The sequence below is a fragment of the Aotus nancymaae genome, unplaced genomic scaffold, assembly GCF_030222135.1.
Source record: "Aotus nancymaae isolate 86718 unplaced genomic scaffold, 86718_ANA_hifiasm-v0.15.2.pri h1tg000067l, whole genome shotgun sequence".
NCBI lineage: Eukaryota > Metazoa > Chordata > Mammalia > Primates > Aotidae > Aotus > Aotus nancymaae.
This window is the reverse complement of record NW_026988482.1, coordinates 14,520,958-14,539,806: the sequence shown is the minus strand read 5'-3', so window position 1 is coordinate 14,539,806 and position 18,849 is coordinate 14,520,958. Positions and strand designations below refer to the sequence as shown.

General features: G+C 35.1%; 1 protein-coding gene and 1 long non-coding RNA gene across 9 annotated transcripts in view; one reads left to right on the top strand and one right to left on the bottom strand.

Moving 5' to 3' along the window:
* Positions 1-18,849, bottom strand: part of OPA1 (OPA1 mitochondrial dynamin like GTPase) — a 98,767-nt gene that overhangs the window by 66,709 nt on the left and 13,209 nt on the right. For 2 of the 8 annotated variants that reach the window (XM_064366931.1, XM_064366935.1), the window contains exons 2-7: positions 14,665-14,983; positions 13,931-14,027; positions 12,413-12,520; positions 11,884-11,937; positions 11,138-11,205; positions 3,664-3,774 (exon numbers count right to left, since the gene is read on the bottom strand). In XM_064366931.1, the coding sequence (XP_064223001.1) occupies positions 3,664-3,774; positions 11,138-11,205; positions 11,884-11,937; positions 12,413-12,520; positions 13,931-14,027; positions 14,665-14,983 (757 nt within the window). The remainder of the gene's footprint in view (positions 1-3,663; positions 3,775-11,137; positions 11,206-11,883; positions 11,938-12,412; positions 12,521-13,930; positions 14,028-14,664; positions 14,984-18,849) is intronic. The other 6 variants (XM_064366934.1, XM_064366938.1, XM_064366932.1 and 3 more) reach the window with 3 other exon arrangements.
* LOC135270802 (uncharacterized) lies at positions 2,532-11,450 on the top strand. Its single transcript, XR_010338948.1, has 3 exons — positions 2,532-2,636; positions 10,381-10,466; positions 11,164-11,450. It is a non-coding gene; the product is annotated as an uncharacterized LOC135270802 (long non-coding RNA).

Here is an 18,849-nt window from a genome sequence, read left to right as displayed (position 1 = left end):
AACTGTGAGGAGACAAGCAAGTTGGAGAGAAGCCCACAAACCACAGAACAGAATCTTGAAAACCAATGAAGAAATAAATAATTCCACATTAAGATTATTTGGCATGCTATCACATTGTAACAGTGTGGTCATAAAATATTGTTATGTGGATTTCATTTCCAATTCATTTTAAAAGGTACTTTGATTTCCTTTGTTCCATTAAATATTCATCCAACTGTAGCTAAATTAGTACAAAATGTATGAACGGTATTAGTATAAATTGTTTTAGTTTTAAATGTAAATACTAACCGACTTCATGCAATATATCCTAAATTATTATAGAAAATCCAACATTACTTGACATCTGGGGCAATAACTTAAAAACTAATACAATTAAACAAAAATGTTAGGATGTTTATTATAAGCCAAGGGCTATAAGGTTAACTTAATTTGGTAAAATAAAAAGATTATATTAAAAGTTAAAATGGGCCGGGCAAGGTGGCTCACGACTGTAATCCCAGCACTTCGGAAGGCTGTGGCAGGCAGATCATCTGAGGTCCGAAGTTTGAGACCAGCCTGACCAACATGGAGAAACCCCATCTCTAATAAAAATACAAAATTAGCCAGGCATGGTGGTGCATGCCTGTAATCCCAGCTACTTGTGAGGCTGAGGCAAGAGAATCGCTTCAACCAGGGAGGCGGAGGTTTCAGTGAGCCGAGATTGTGACACTGCAGTCCAGCCTGAGCAACAAGAGCGAAACTCAGTCTCCCAAAAAAAAAAAAAAAGTTAATATAAGGTTAGTAGAATACTACAAACATAATTTCTATGCTAGATTAGTAGTATTCAATGATCACAACTGTTAAGATTTTTATAAATTTGGATTTTTAGGAGTATTTACATGTATCATTTGCCTTTCTGGTACAATGAATAATAACTCATGCATAGTTTATCAGCATATTCTCTTTCCATTTAGTTTAATAGAACATCACAATTAATCTTGATGTTATATTAAAAGATAGCTGGTGGTAGATTAAAAAACTAGAACTAATATTTCCTAGGAAACAAGATAAAAACCTTTAGATTTATAAAACAAACATTAAAGATTGATGAGGTAATTTTTATGTATTTTCTTAAGAGAATAACACAAGCTATTTTCAGTCTGTCACTCTAGGTCTTAACTAGCAATTGGGTATATTTTATTCTGATGTGCTTTACTGATAAAGTTCATCCGCTTACAACAAGAACAAGTTCATGTCCTGTTGTTCACTATGTTGTTTGCATTATGAAATAAATTTAAAACTCACCCTGACAGAAATGGTTATCAAGGTCTTGAAACCAGAGCTTTTCTACAATTCCAGGGCTATGAAACTGATGGAGAAAGAGCGGAATCCTCCGCAGAAACAAGCTAAAGCTGAAAGAGAAGAACCTTTACTAGCTCCTCACAAAACCAAGCCTAATATAAAAATTTCAAGTATTTCTTCCTATTAAAGCCATTGAGGCCATTCTGAAATACATATATAAAAAGCCATTGTAAAAATTTCTATGTATATGAACATAACCATAGGAGGCAAAACTACCAGTGTAGTTTTAATCTTATGTCTCTGCTTGAGCTCTTTTGCTTAGAAGATACAGGGAAAATTTATTAGTTGCTACTGCTACCAAAAATGATGCTCTACTTAGACTTTCAAGAAGATAAGGGAGAAACAACAATTAAAAAGCAACAAAAAGTCTTATGGTTTTGTGCATCGAGTAAACTTCACATGCCTGGAATGATAAAAATCCCATGAATTAGGATTTTGATCATTACGGCAGTGAAGAACTGAAAAGTCATCTCTGTAGTAATTCCAGGGGGAAAGGAGTGGAGGATAAAGTAAGGTAACAGTCTTTTGTGATAGTAAGAGGGATGACTTCATTATAAAAGAGCACACATTACTTTTAAAGTCCCATTTACTTTCCCTCAAGGCAACTACAGTGCGGGCAGGAACAAGCCCTGTTTGGTACTCTGTAGGGTTGAGTCTTACCAGTCTCTAATTGGAAAGGGAGGTATAAAAGGGTTAAATGGATAATCCAATAAATATCAGAAATGGGAATAACATCTCCAAGCCCAAATAAAGACTAGTAAAGTAGGTTTAAAATGAACATTAGCTTTGAGTAATGCAGAAAATGAATCAGTATTCATTACGGATCTCTCCTGAACTGTCACATTCAAAAGCTCATCATTAATCTTAAGTCATATCTTAGAATGTTAAATGGCAGGTCTATAGGACTCATTTCAAGCTGTCTTACGAAAAAAATTTAAGAACAATATGTAACTACAGCCACATTCTTATTTCTAAGTAATATATCACAACATACTTGCTCCTTTCCCTTCTTTCTGTAACAAAACTAATGTATGGATGGCTCAGCCTAAGCATTCAATTTGTTAGGCTATTTAAATGAAATACTCAGTATATAGAACAGGGATTGTTAAAGTACCATTTAAAATAAGTCCTCCTTGACTTAACACATCTACTTTAACCATGGAGGAAACTAACTTTTTTTCTTTTTCTACCTATACTTTTGCTCACCGATGCTAAATAATATATAGGAATTGATTCCACAGCCATGGAATTGAGAAAAGCCAGGAAGTGATGCTGAAAAAATAAATGAAACTATGGTAAGTACTCTAAAGTATTAACCACCACCAAATGAGATAAGGTTAGCCAGCAGAATTACTGCACCAAATCATTATCTATAATATTGGTTGATTTAAAAATCAGAATCTACAAGAATTATATGACTTAATGTTTTTTCCTAAGGTTTGTATATAACTTCAAAACTTCTCTGATCTAATAAGATGTAACATAATTAGCTGATTTCAAGATCTCAGAGTATAATTTTAAATTCATAACACTTATTTCACTTTGACCTAAAAGTCTCTTCCAAACATGAACTTTGGGATCTACATTGTGGGATTACCTAACCATCAAAATCATATTTTTAAGAATCTGATGATTGCACCAATATCTACATATTGGTGTAGACTTACGCTTTTATTAGAACTTGTTCTTTAGTAACCGGAATTATATCAAATTTCCAGTGTTTAATCCCTCAGCAGTCCAAGGTGAGAACTTATTTTGGCTCACTTTATTGATTAATGTGAAAAACGTATTCAATGAGTTTATCATAAAAGTATGTAAGAACTACATGCTTTTGCCCAAAAGTCAAAATAATTTTTTTCTATAAGAAGTGAATGTTCCCTGTTGATATACTTTAGCTAAAACAAATAATAAATGTTTTTCTTTAGTGTAAACTGGTCATCTACAGCAATCCTTTGCATTTTAGAAATAAAAACTTGGGGAACAAGTAGATAGGTAAGATGCCTACACACTTAAGGTGACTCAATAACTGGACTACATAAACAGCAAGTCCTAATTTTCTTCTAAATATAAACACAGAGACCCCCACAGATAATCTAACTTTCAGAAACCAAAATTCCCATGATTAGGTTGTTACTTTTGGCTTTTCCTACACTATCCACTCCAGAAAAGTTACATATTTATAAGATGTATCTTTTCTATTTTCACTTTGTCAAAAATAATTTCTTATAATTGGAGTCCATGAATGGATTAAGGCGACATGATCTTGGCAGAAATGGCTGATTAGTGTGAACATATTGGTAGCCCCCTTAAACCAACCATCACCTTGCGCTTCTGTTGGGCATAGCTCGTGCTATATTGGCCAGCGGCTCTGCGCGCTTCCTCTTCATGCTCTTGAATTTGTTGTTGTAAGAGAATGAGCTCACCAAGCAGACCCTGCCATGAGTTTACAATGAGGAGAAGAGGAAATTGGGGAGGAGAACAATGTTAAACCAAAGGGTGCAACAAAGGAACAGATATGTAAGATAGGGAGGGATGGTTAACTTAAAACAGAAATGGAAACTCATGTATCTTTAGAGCTGTCATACCCTGGGGCTCTGTACTACATTTCCATTTTCCCCCTTAGTAAATCAGATGTCTCAGAAAAATAAAACAGCATAGTTTAAAAAGTGAAAAGAAGAGTGCAATAATAAGTGCTAAATAATATGAGCCAGATATATAAAAAATATGCAGAAAAAATACTGATTTTTTAAAATAGTGTTGATCTCACTGGTCTAAATTGATTTTTTTTTTTTTTTTTTTTTTTTTTTTTTTTTTCAGACGGAGTCTTGCTCTATCGCCAGGCTGGAGTAGCAATGGCACGATCCTGGCTCACTGCAACTTCCGTTTTCCAGTTTCAAGCAATTCTCCTGCCTCAGCCTCCCGAGTAGCTGGGACCACAGGCACGCACCACCACGCCCAGCTAATTTTTTGTATTTTTAGTAGAGACGGGGTTTCACCACGTTGGCTAGGATGATCTCGATCTCTTGACCCCGTGATCCGCTCGCCTCGGCCTCCCAAAGTGCTGGGATTACAGGCGTGAGCCATCGCGCCTGGCCACTGGTCTAAATTTTCTAATTCTCAACCATGATTCTCACAGGACTGACTGAAGATCATAATAGCTTACTTATTATCAAATTATTATTTTTAATAATTTTTCTTGATATTTCATTTTTTCAAGTAAAGGTTAAAGTCCCTAGAAACAATTTTTCAGCATCAAGTTAATCAAGGTTTTACATTAAGTCATATATTCTATGTGCCTCTGCATACATTTGATTAAAATTTAGGGTTCTCTTTTTAAATTAAAAGGTAATGTTTCATGTTCTGATTTGACTTCATATATAGTATCAAATAACTAGTCTGATCGAATTTTCACTTTTTCTGAGCTGTTATGACATTAAATAGAAATAGCCTCTGAGAATACAGCCAAGCATATACAAATTACTCAACAAAAGTACTATAAAAGAACACAATTAAGATATGGAGACAATATAGTTATTATGAAAATTTGAAATGAAAACAAAAACCAGTTTGGACCTATGCACACACACAAAAAAATCACCTTTTCTATTTCTAAAATTCATTCCATTTCATAATTATAAAATGGTACATTGACAAAAATTTTAATTACAGCATATTCACATGTGGCATCATAATAAAATATATGTCATTTCCTGCATGGTTTTATCAACTATTGGCATATTAGTAATCGACCTCAAAAAATGTGGAGAAAAGACAACTAAGATTTGACAATGTTACAAGCCTAATGTTTTCTTAATTAGAAATCCTAAAAAAAATAAAGTTCTAATGAACGAGGTAAGAACTTAATTTGTATAATAATAGTGTTCTGGGAAAACAATGGACTCAATTTTTACCCACTTAAAAAAGAGGAAAATGACTGTTTATTAAGATATTCTAAATTAGGAGTTTTAAATAGTTTCAGAGTTTTAAAAAAATGACTGCCAAAAAAATTTTATTGTATATAATTAGAAAGTCTCTTAAAATTTGGATATAATTTGGAGAATTTTATTCTGTTTGTTAGTTTTGATACATTAGGCTGTGATCATTGCCAGTATTAGACAATAAATGAAACTGGTTGATTTACTATAAACCAAAGGATAAAACTAGTTGATTTTTCACATGACAAGTGAAATTCAACATTTGTTTCCGGATACTAGTATAAAATATAGTTATAAAAAGACATGTCTTTAAATAAATCAGTTTTATGATCATTAACAAACCTATTAAAGAAAGATAATGCCAACTACTACCCTTCTCATTCTCATAATTTTTACCTTTTAAAAAAATCACTGCTTTATCAAGCAGAAAGAGTAACCTCACTAATTTTCATTCATTTGGTCATTTATCATACCCCTTTCTCCAAATCATCCAAGTGTTTAAATTTTTCAAACAATTCCCTTTAAAGAAGGCTTCCTATGTTGGTTTATATAGTGGTGTACCTGCTGTATTTACATACCACCAGTAGTCTAATTTATAAAATCTCAAAGCAGTGAGAAAATATTCCACACTTCTTACTCGCATCTATGCGGCACACAATGCTTTTTTATTTTTATATATACAAATGCATGGTAAAAACTGCAATAATCTATTAGATTTCAAGAAAACACTCCAGGGACATGTCACTTTCCTTCCAAGCCTGTTACTGAAGCACTATTATGTAAAGATACTTGAAATTAACTGAAATTAACCTCTTGCAAAAGTAGGAAGAAAACAAGAATTAGACATAGAAAAGCTATCTACATTATACTACACTTATACCAAGAAGGTTATCTTTCTCTGATTTTGTGTATCAGTCTTACCCTAAATACCAAGTGATGCCACATAGCCTCTAGGGTAAGGCCATATGGAGCGGGAAGAGGGTGGAACAGGAAGAAGGTGGAACAGGAAGAGGAAGAAATGTATGTATCTACTGGGCGAGAACACTCCTCAGATGTACAAACTGCATTTTTCAATAAATATTTTCCCAAGCTTAGACATTTTTCTTTCAAGAAATGGTACACAAATAATTTTTTAAACAGTATGATATATAAAATATAGTAGTATTTATAAATAACAATAAATAATAATTAGTAATCACAGATGATGTAGTCTCTAAACATCTCCTGACTCCTCGCTATTGTCAATTTGACACTGCAGATCTCAATCTCTCATCTCTCTTCTTTTCAATCTCCATTTCTGAGTCAGTTTTCTTATGTCAGTCTCATTTCATGTACAATGTCCTCAGTTTTTTAAAAATTATAACATCATATCAAGAAAATTAGTAATAACTCCAGAAACCAAAATATCAAATGAAAATACTGTGCTAAAAGTGAATGAGTTTGGTAGAAAAGATTTTAGGTAATCTTGAAATATTATACTATTGTCCCCCACAATTTCCTATGTTGAAACCTAACCCCACAATGTGATAGTATTGAGAGACAGCGCCTTTGGAAGGTGATGAGGTCATGCAGGTTCTGGAGTTACTGGCCTTACAAAAAAAAAGGCCAGAGAGCTGCCTAGCCCTTTTTGCTACATGAGGATACAGGGAGAAGGCATCATCTATGAAGCCATGGGTCCTCAGAAGACATGGAATCTACCAGCACTGTGAACTTGGATTTCCAGTTACTACATCATTTGTTGCATAAGAAATGCCAGAAATGTAAATCCTACCCAAGCAACAATACTTAATTCCAATTCAGAACATAAAGTACATGAACTAATTTTACAGCCTTGTTCTCTTCAACAGTTGCCAAATATGAAGCCCAAGGAGAATTTACAGGTAATCAGAGCAAAAAAAATTAGGGGACCAAAATTTTGTTGGCATCAACCAGATTTATTTAATCAGGCTCTGCTCTACTGAGTTAAATCAGTCAACTGCTTTTACAAAGAACAAAACACTATCCCAGGTGCTATGAGAAAAAGATTTAGTGACAGAAATGGCCCATTAAATAGTAAATATGCAAGCCAAAATAAATAGTGTTTCATACGGCAAGTGTTTTACACACTGAGAAGAGTACATTAATGAAGTTATGAAGGTTATGGAAAGCTTCATGAAGGTGACAATTGAGCTGTGCTGTAAGGATGAGTGAAAACTAAACATGCAGGGAAAAAAAGAGACTTCAGCTGCGAGGTACAACAGAAATCATAAAATTAAGAATGAGAGTAATAGGTTGGAAGAAAGAACATTAACGTATTATTTAATAACTATATTTAAAGCAATACTACTACTTTTCATGACTTGGTCCATTAAAAGGTCCTTCAAATATTTTTCCATAAATTATAAATGTGCTTGTTACCTTAAGAATGGCCATATTCCTTACTTCTTTAAGATTCTTATGACCAATCAGAAACATGATAGACAAAAGCACAAAAAATAAAATGTCTCATTCTGCAAATCAATTTCACTGGAACACAATAATCTTATAGAATCTAAAAGAAGGATATGAACTACGTGGTCTTGTCACCTGTATATATGATGACTGATAATACAGAAATCTGCTGAGTCCCAAATCAAATTAGTCCATCAATTCTCTAAAGTAGGCAGCACTTCAATTTGTCTTCAGGTAGTTCTGAAGGTCTCCAAGTCTCAAGAATATTCAGTTCACATCAAGGGCTATGTCTCTTTTCCTCCAGTGGACATAAGTTTTCAGATTTTTGATTAACAAGAAGCATTTAGTAAGAAGTGGTTTTAATGTATGTCAATCATACCTCAATATAGTAGTGTAAGGTTAAACAGGGTTGGTTTTACTATTTTTTCAGTGTTTTATTAATCAAATCATATCAAAACTTTTGATCAACATGACATAAATAGTGTCCACAAACTAAATGGATATAAATCCAAGCAAAACCAAATAAACTTGTAAGCATTTAGCCTGTACAGCATTATGTGAAAATGCATGCTTTTTGTAGATTTTTTTGGACTCCTCAAACTCTGGCAGTAACCCCAGGCTGGGAATCACAGGTAGTTCATCATGTTGTTTATTTGTCTGACTCAAGTCAAACTATCTGTGTTCCCCTCAACTCTCTGTCACTTTCACTTCAGTTGACCTTGAATGGTCCTAACTGTTCTGCTATTTGCCAGCACCTCTCCAGATGTGTTTTCCTATTAGAAAGGACAGACCTTTTCTTTAGTTCTAATTGTATAAATATTTTTCAATTATTACTTTTTTTAAAAAGCTGATTCACATATACTTTTACATTTCTAGTAGAAGTTTACCCAGAAACTTTGTTACAAACCTGACAACCATTAAACTAATACTTGACGGCTTCAAACCCTAACTACTATTTTAAATCTGGGGCTTTCAGACCTCAGACTGAACCAGTTAAAAAAGAATTCAGCTAAACCCTGGATGCCACCCTATGACCTATGATTATTGCCCACATTTATAAACTTGATGTCTGAGTGATTTCAATAAGGGTACTGCTAAGCTAAGGTCTCTGAATGCTTACATTCAACCATCAATTTGTATACAAGTCTCAAAATTAGTGAGTTTATCTGCATCTTAGCTGAGCGCCTAATTACTCTCAAGCATCACAGGTAACAGCCAAGCTTTGCAAACATAATGCTGCATATTATTAATAATAGAATTTGAAAACATCAGTTAGGGCTTGAGAAACATTTTTGGGTGGTAAATTTTTACAGTAGCATTTGCTATAATTTGACTTAAACTGTAATGAAAGTAGCTTAATTACAAATCCAGATTCAGTATGATAACAAATAGTTGAAAAATATAATTAGTAAGTCTTTAATGGGCAAAATAAACACCATAAATTGAGAAAAAGTTAAAAAAAATAGTTTACGAGGGCATTTACTGTCAAGCAAATTAGAACAAGTAAGGAGTAAATCAGAACATAATGTAATAAATTTACTTTCATGTATATTGCATAAAATAAAATCTGTAAATATAAATTTCCAAAAATAATTCTCTGGCTTCTTCTCTATTGCAGAGGTTCTGTTCAATTACTGATTATTCATTTATGACCTTAGCAGGGCTTTAAGGAAATTACCCGAGTCAGGCCCTGAAACAGGTTTTTCATTCATTCACCACAGTGATCCCAGGCCATATCAGAGAGAAAGCAGACATACAAATCTCTCCTAACCAATTTGCCAAACAAATCTTGTCACTCAAAGAACCATACTACCATACCTGTAACAAAGCTTCCTTCTCCCCATTAGATTAGCTCTTCTCTCCACATTAAATTTACTTGCCTTAAGGGCCAAGGCCTTCACTCAAAATAAGCCATAAATATTAGGCTGATTTCTACTTAAATTCTTTTTTCCCCAGTAGCATGAACAATCAAGGATGTCCTTTCGTTAAAGAGTGTACTTTGATTAAAATAATGTCAATGCAAAAGAGTGTCAAAAAAGATCAAATCGGCCGGGCGCGGTGGCTCACGCCTGTAATCCTAGCACTTGGGGAGGCCGAGGCGGACGGTTCACGAGGTCAAGAGATCAAGACCATCCTGGCCAACATGGTGAAACCCCATCTCTACTAAAAGTACAAAAAATTAGTCGGGCGTGGTGGTGTGTGCCTGTAGTCCCAGCTACTCGGGAGGCTGAGGCAGGAGAATTGCTTGAAACTGGAAAACGGAAGTTGCAGTGAGCCAGGATCAAGCCACTGCACTCCAGTCTGGTGACAGAGCGAGACTCTGTCTCAAAAAAAAAAAAAAAAAAAAATCAAATCAAAAGACAAATACACATACATACATTTTGACATACATTTTTCTCCAAAAGATAAAATTAAAAGGCAAAAGAAAAAAATCTTTTGAAATATAATTAAAATTTAGAATATAATGTAAAAAGTTCAAAGTTGAAGAACAGGGAAAGAAAGAGATGAAAATCTATTCGTAGAAATTATGTCTTCTTCCTACTTCCAAAATAAACATAAAATTATTTCTTTGATGTATTAAAACTACAGTATCTTTCAGTATAAAAATTACATGCTCCATATTTAATGTTAAAACATTCATACAATATTTTTTTCTATAAATCTATTTATCTAGGTATTATTTAGAAAAAAATTTTCAAGGAATCACTTATTTTACCAATTCCAAAAGAAAGAAGAAAGTGAAGACTCAGAAAACATCAGGTAAATATGTTGAGTATTATAAATACAGAGCAATGCATGTTATTCTATCTTAGCAATTCTCCTGTAACTTTCATATGGATTTTGTTAATGAATATGCATTCAAAATAACACAGTGTAAATAACCCCATACATAACTTTGTTAACTATCAATATCAGGGAATTGATTTATTTCCTAATAACCCACTTCCTATTCCCTTCTAGTCTCCCTAAAGTGAAATCTAGCCCCTGTAAGATGTTCCGTGAGCAAAAGGGTTCTGTTGACAAATAATTCGGGAAAACATTGTATGCTTTGACTGCTTGGAAATTCACAATGTGCATGAGTATATTACAGTGAGAAGTCCTAGAGAAAAGTAGTCTGCTTGCTTTGTCTAAACAAGCCTCCTCCCTCCTCCCCCTGCCCGACACACTTAACAATAAAACTCTTTCTTGGGGACAACACTTGAAACTAATATTTCACAGAATATATTTCAAAGAAATGGGCTCTCAACTATATTTCCAGAACTGCCACATAATACCTTGTACTTTGCACTAAGACTAGTAACAATATCTCTACTTGGATGTTTTTGTATTTGCTCCTCAGATATTATCATTTTAAATTCTTCCAAAGATGTAAAAACTTTAAAAAAAATCTTTAAAGGCTACCTACATGAAGAATTCTCTTTTACACTTACCTTTCTAAATTGCTTGTCACTTTCAGATCCATGATCTGTTGCTCTAAATGCTGTTTCTCCTGATGAACCTTAAAGATAAATATGCAACCCTTTATATTCTCCAGTGATGTCAACAGCCTAAGCTGAATTTTAAATTACATCCAGTCAATAAAAAAGTGAATGGATTTTTAGGGCAACTCAGGTTCAAAGCATCAAATCACCTTTATTCCTATTTTAAGGAACATGACTGATAACCTGCACTATAGCAATCACAGCATATGTTTAACCTAACAATTAAAAATATATAACTGAAATTACAAAAAATAGAAGACAATCTGTGGTAAGGATTATTTTATATGAGAGTACTTACAGTTCAGCCACATACCACTGCCACTAATATGTATAGTAGGAAAACAAATTTAAATGTCAATCATGACAGGGCAGATGAGACAAACTAAAATTACTTTTCATTTCAATTATCAAAAACAATTAGATCTATTTCAAGAAAATATTTTTGCTAAGCAAATTTTCTTTTAATAGCTTTAATCTTATAATACACATACATATTTAAGAATTTCAGTTTTATCACAAAATAATTATTTTATTATTTCCACCTAAAGGATAATGAGTTTGCCTAATATAGTTCTGGGGTTTTAAAATTCAGCATAAGCAGCATTATAAATTTGGTCCGCAATTTTATTTGCAACTAGTTTATTAGAAGCATTTAAAAGGCATGTTAAGGTCAGCAAAAATGTCTGTTTACACACCTAACAAGAGAAGTAGGTCAGAAGCTCCTATGACTTCACTAACCAATTTGTGACCTGTGAAAAATCAGCAAAAGGGGAAATAGAAATGTAAAATTTAACAGAAATGAGCAAACAAAGATGTCTGAGATCTCAGATTTCATATTACAATAGGGCAATAGTTGGGCAAATATGCCAGGATTAACCTTAATAAATGCTACTTATTATGGTCCATCATACTTAAATTTGTTTTAAAAAATTGGTCCAACCATTATGAAAAGCAAGTACATAGAAGTCTCATCTACTTGTCAAGAACAAGTGATATTTTTTTCCCCTCACTAAAAGCCAAGTATGTGCTTATGAATCACCACTTTACTGGGCTAAACAAAGATTAAAACCATTGTGCAACAAAAATTTGTGTTTGTCTTTTTTTTTAAAGTCCTGTTTTTCATTGGTACTAATTTTTTTAAAAATGGGACTAAACAAATAATCTATGTATTGTTCCTCCATGGTTCTTGAAATTTTAAACTATATCAAACAGGTCCTTCCTTACCAGTAGTGAAAAGGTCCTTCAATAAGCTGAGGCTTTCAACAATCTTGTCAAAGTCTGGGGCTAACTTTACAAGGTCTTCTGAATTAGGAAGGGCTTTTCTAATTTTCTCTGGAACAGATCAAAACATATAAATAGTATGAAACTAAGAACATATGTCAGGTACTATTCTTATAAAGCGCTAAAAGTATTAACTTCTTTAATCCTCATGGCAACCCTACAAAACAGCTACTGTTATCAACCCCATTTACAGATGAGAAACTAGGGCACATAGCAAGGAAAAGGAGGAGCCTAGGTTCCAGCCCAGACAGTGTAGCTCCAGAATACAGGCTCTCAGCCACTACACTGTGGTACTGGCAAATATATCAAGTTGAAAGCGCTCCTCATTAATATTAGAAAAACAATTTGAAAGCGTGCTTTTTCTGCAAATACATTCGTCAACACAGAACAGTTTTATCTTTAGAAATTCTGTGAATAAGTGCAAATAAAATTAATTCCACCTCCACATACATCTAAACTAAGAAATCTGACAAAGTTTTTAAAAAAAATTGATGAAAATATATTTTTTAAAGATTATCATGAATTACTAGCAATCATAGCTATCTAATAATACTTTTTTCTCATCCACCTATTGGAAAAGTGGGGGCAGTGGACAACTAAGAAAAGAAATTACTCTGGATACAAACAGACTTTTAAAGAACTTGGCTTCAAAAAGTAGAGGTAACCAAGGTATCCAATCAAAAGGAACTAGTTAGATGGGTCACAATAAATATGCTCTGGGCAACATTATATTAACACAGAAAATGGTATTATTAATAGAAAGGCTACTTGGCAGCATGGAAATGCTAACAAAATAGGTACTAAAATACAAAATACCAAAGTGTATATTCACAATGATTATATAATTTTTAAAAAGGGAACTAAAATGTTATTCTGTGGTAATGTGTTCATGAAGACAAAAATTAAAAGAAAAAAAATTCAAGCCAGGCATAGTGGCTCATGCTTATAATTTCAGTGCTTTGAGAGGCTGAGGTGAGAGGCATGAGCTGAGGAATTTGAGACTAGTCTGGGCAACACAGCAAGACCCGATCTCTACAAAAAAATTAAAAAATTAGTCGGGCATGGTGGCACATGCATGTAGCCTCAGCTACTTGGGAGGCTGATTTGGAGGAATTGCTTGAGCCTAGGAGTTCAAGGCTGCACTGAGTTATGATTGCGCCACTGCACTCCAGCCTGAGCGACAGACCGAGACCATCTCAATCCATAGATAAGTTAAAAAAATATTAACCATATATAATAAGTATAATTAAAAGAAAATGCTCCATATGGTTAGTGGCAGCTGTGGTTAAACGATGGCTTACTGGGCATTGTTTTTCGTAAAGATTTTTTCATTGATATTCTGTTTCTTATATCATTAAAATAAAACTGTGATATATTTGATTCATAAGAAAATATCTCAATACAACTATTTCTCTTCCTCAAGAAATAACCAAAAAAAATTTTAATGTTGATGATACAAACCAAAATCGATATACTCATCAATTTCCCACACAATGTCAGGCACAATCCATTTATATTCACTAAGGTCCGGTATCATATCTTTCCACTGATCAAAAGTCTACAAGGTAAGAAAGTATATCAATCAGATGCTCCGAATGCCAAATAAACATGTAAAGAAAAATTATTTAATTAAAACACGTTAATCTACTAAGAGCAATGTGTTACGTTCAAAACTTTTAAAAGACAAATTTAAGTGGCCTCAACAGACAAGCACATAAAACATGTAAACACTCCTCTGTTAAATATGGAAAATGTAAATATTCAAAATATACTCCTATTTCAAACAGGTTTCATAATTTCGCTCTAAACAGTACAGTGGGGTAGAAGGAAGACAGACTGGAAGCCAGGACACCTTGCCTCTGGTCCCAGAGCTGCCAAGAAGTGCTTGTGTGAGAATGCCACCTGACTTTCATATCTGTGCTACTAAATGGCAAAGCTCAAAATCAAACCTAGGTGTTCCTACTCCCAGCCCTGTGCTCCTTCCACTAGGCCATTTTCATTTCCTATAATTATAACTAAGATTCTAAAGGGATCTTCCTAATAGCATCATTAAAACAATCTAGTACATGGTAGAGACACAAAATAAACGTTTAATCATCTAACTGTATTCCACTACACAAAAGAAAAATGATTTATGCTCTAAAAACTTAATCATGATAGAATAATTGGAAAAGCAGTAGGAATGTTAAGTTCACCTTTTTGGCTGTGTAGCCACCCCCAACAGCAGATCCTAGTATGAGATAGCGAAGTTTTAAGAGTCTCGTGGCTAATCTTGCTGGCCAAAAATTCCTGCGAGGCTGGTAGCCATATTTAATTGGAGAGAATTTCAGTTTACGTAAAGGAAGATTTGTTAGAGAAGAGAACTGCTGAAATGATGTCCTTAATTGGGGTCGCTGAAGCTTTAAGGTAGGATGATGTGAATGATAAATACTTCGGGAAACCAGATGCAGTTTCTGTAGTGGTAAACTTCCTTTTACTCCAGAGCTGTGTTTCACTAAAGACTGGCAGACCTCACTGAAAGAAAAATGAATATGGAAGAAGGATCAGACAGGGTAACAATACAAAGGAAATGACATTAGCAATGAAACACTCCCCCTCCAAACGTGACTAACCAGTGTCACACAATAGTTCATTTGCTAACCATTGACTATGTGCCAGACATGGTTACAGCATGTGCTATCTCATTTAATCTTGCTAATAATCCTATGTAAAAAGCGCTAGTATTATCGCCATTTTACAGATGAGGAAAACGTGGCACAAAGACTTAAATAACTTGCCCCAAGTCACACTGACATAAGAAATAAAGGTGGAATTCAAACCCAAGCAGTAGGACTCCAGAGCCTGCACTCTAACATTTGGGCTATGATCCCGGTTTCAGGAATTGAAACTTAAGAGAGAAAAAGCAGGGATTTATTTTATTAACTACTATTCACTGTAAGTAAAAGTTGAAAACAAAAATGCATGCAAACTTTTGCTTTCAAAAACAAAACTTCTAGCAGTTTAGAACACCTTGATCTATGTCTCCTGATCCTGACAGCCCAGGGGTGGAAATTAAGGAAATTAATCAATCCTACCTCAGGCATCTGGATCTCCAGAAAAATGAAAGTAGCAAAAGAGCTCAAAAGAGAACAGAATTTAAATGTACACGATCACTGTAGAGCTCCATTCTCTTCTCCTTCCTGAAGAGAATGAAAGATTGCCAACGACCATATCTTAACATATACTCATAACTGCATAAATAGTTGCTTGCTTACTATTAGTTGCTTACTAATAATCAGAGCTAGGCTTGATTTTACATAGTTAAAAAACATTAACTGCTTTAATTACATGGGAGTAGAAACTTCTTAAGAAGAAGGAGGCTGGGCACGGTGGCTGGCAACTGTAATCCCAGCACTTTGGGAGGCTGAGGCGGGTGGATCGCCTGAGGTCAGGAGTTCGAGAACAGCCTGGCCAACACAGCGAAAACCCATCTCTACTGAAAATACAGAAATTAGCTGGGTGTGGTGGCGCATGCCTGTAATCCCAGCTACTCAGGAGGCTGAGGCAGAAGAATCGCTTGAACCCAGGAGGTGGAGGTTGTAGTGAGCTAAGATCATACCACTGCACTCCAGCCTGGGCAACTGAATGAGACTCTATTTCAAAAAAAAAAAAAAAAGGAATCAAGGAAAACAGAAGCAATGCTGTGAAGAAGACTGGTATGGGGAAAGCAGTATCTCTTGTGTTCCTATACATATCAGACATTATGCTAGGTGGTTTCACTATAGTGCTACTATATAAATGTTAACTCTCAGACACACCCACTAAGGTTTAAGTATCTTTATTTTACAAATTTAGATTTCTTTTTAAAATATTGTTAAAGCAAACTAAATATGGCCTGAAAAGGATTCCATACTTCTATATTTGAGTCCTTGTGGACGAATGTAACTTAGTATAATAGGCAGACAAAACTGAAAACCTGAGTATTATGCATCTGTAATAATAGTTTAGTGTTGGCCAATTCCAGCAGCCATACTTCAACCACTAATAGACTGTTGAGTGTTCAAACTGAGTTCAATTCTGGAGACTGCCCAATTTGCAAAGTATTTCTTTTCTTTGCTCAATTAAACTCGATCAAACTTAACTTGTCTGAAGTTTTCTTTTAACAGATCTGGTGTCAGAAGTGGGACTTGAAGAAAAACTCTGGCAACCTCCAGGAACACCAGTGACCAGGCGAGGTACCTGCTGAGCCTGTTGCACTCACTGCTCTCTTGATTGCAACCAGAGGTCACGGGTAAGTTTTCTCTCAGATTCCAAGCTCCACTAACTTGTGTTTTGAGCTCTTGGAGTTTACTTGAGCAACACTCAGCCCTGGTGTGGGTCCAAGATCAAGTTGGATTAAATAATTACTGGATCGGATTCAGTTAGAGATCTCAGACCTCTGATAGGTACCTTACTTAATAATGAAATCATCTCAATCCAAGGAGCCTGGGACTCCACATTCAGGGACTCAAGCTAATTTTATGTTTAAAAATTATGGGCCTAGAAAGTGAGCATTTTTAGAAAAATGGGTTAACCTCTCTAAAGAAAACTTAGAATTAAGACAGCCATAATGGGGAAGTTTTAATTTGGATAAAATTGTTTGCAAGGCATATTACAAAAAGGGGGATCAAAACCTCCATGATAAACAGTGGGATATATTCTTTCATGGGTATACAAAGGCCTCTAAAAGACTAAATGAATCAACACTTGCCTCCTTAAAAGATTCTTTACAAAAAGCAAATGAAAAGCTTACTCAATAGACCAAGGACATGACAAAAGAGGACTATATTCTGACTGATCTAACCCTGTTCCTTCTTTTTGTCCATCTCTACCTACATACTCTGAGTCCACTAACCTTTTTGTTAAAGTACACTTCCCTGAAGATGATGATTTTTTTTTTTTTTTTTTTTTTTAAAGGAAGTTAGATGCCTTACAAGGTGAGGACTTCTGATCAGCCAGTTTTACTCCATGGTCTACAACTGAGCTTAGACTCATTGTGAAGGACTTCCCTGGTCCAAGGGAAAGCCTAAAAAATTTACTGAGGAATTTAGAATCCTCATAGGAGCTTACGATCCAGGACTCCCTGAATTTACCAATTTATTCAAATGATACTGGGGGCTGGTGAAGCCTGGAAATGGATGGCAGCAGCAGAATGAGTCAAACCCGAGGAGGATATCAACACTCCAAGAGCTCCTCACGAGGACCAAAAGTAGCTAGAAAAATTGCTGAAAGCCTTTTACATTCAATTCCTAAAATTTTCCACAAAAAATTGGTCCACCATACAATCTTGTAAGCAAACAAAAAAAGGATGAACCCTTTCAGATTACAGAATTCGCTTAGAAATAGTGTTTGTGAAACATTCTGGGCTCAAAATACAGCAAGGAGTTTTCCCTGCAGGGACTGAAATAGCATTAACTACTTTATTATAAATGGACTCCACCCTGAACTTAGCAGTTTAATTAAAAAACATAAGTTGCAATGGGAAGTTACAGATATGACTGAACTGGTGGCCTTACCTGAACTTTTTTTTTTTGGTGGGGGGGCAGGGGCGGAGTCTTGCTCTGTCGCCAGGCTGGAGTGCAATGGCGCAATCTCAGCTTACTGCCACCTCCACTTCCCAGGGTTGAAGCAATTCTCCTGCCTTAGCCTCCTGAGAAGCTGGGATTACAGGTGCATGCCACCATGCCCGGCTATTTTTTGTATTTTTAGTAGAGATGGGGTTTCACTGTGTTAGTCAGGATGGTCTTGATCTCCTGACCTTGTGATCTGCCCGCCTCGCCCTGCCTAGCTGAACATTTTGAGAGGACTAGAGCAAGAAAAAACTCAAAAGGCTAACAACCTTTATGACCCTTCAATTACAACAGTTACAGGGACCGTGACCAAAGGGACTGTCTCGTTCTCATTTTAAATTACAATTAAGAGGTCCTAGAACAAGAAGTTCTTTATCCCAAGATGTATGCCTGTATTGCAATCAACCGGGGCACTGGAAAATGGATTGTGTGCTTTTATAACTATCAGTTCGCCCACAAACCTCCCTCTAGACCAAATTGTTTCACCCCTAGAGGGAGGCCAGGAAACCGTAGTCCTCCTGACAATAACGTTAAGGAGGCTCCAAGGGATTCTCCAGCGGATTGCTCCCCGTAAAACCTTTAAAGGAACATGGGGAAACAGAGGTTAAAATAAATGGAGAGTCTGTACAGTCCTCACGGATACCAGGGCTACTATATCTACCCATAAACCCCAATTTATTAATAAGCCAACAAATCCCTCGGAGTAAAAAGGTAAGTAATTTCTGTGGTGAGATTTTCAAATCAAGTTCCAGAGGTTCCCATATCTGAACCCATCCAATTAACTCTGGGCCC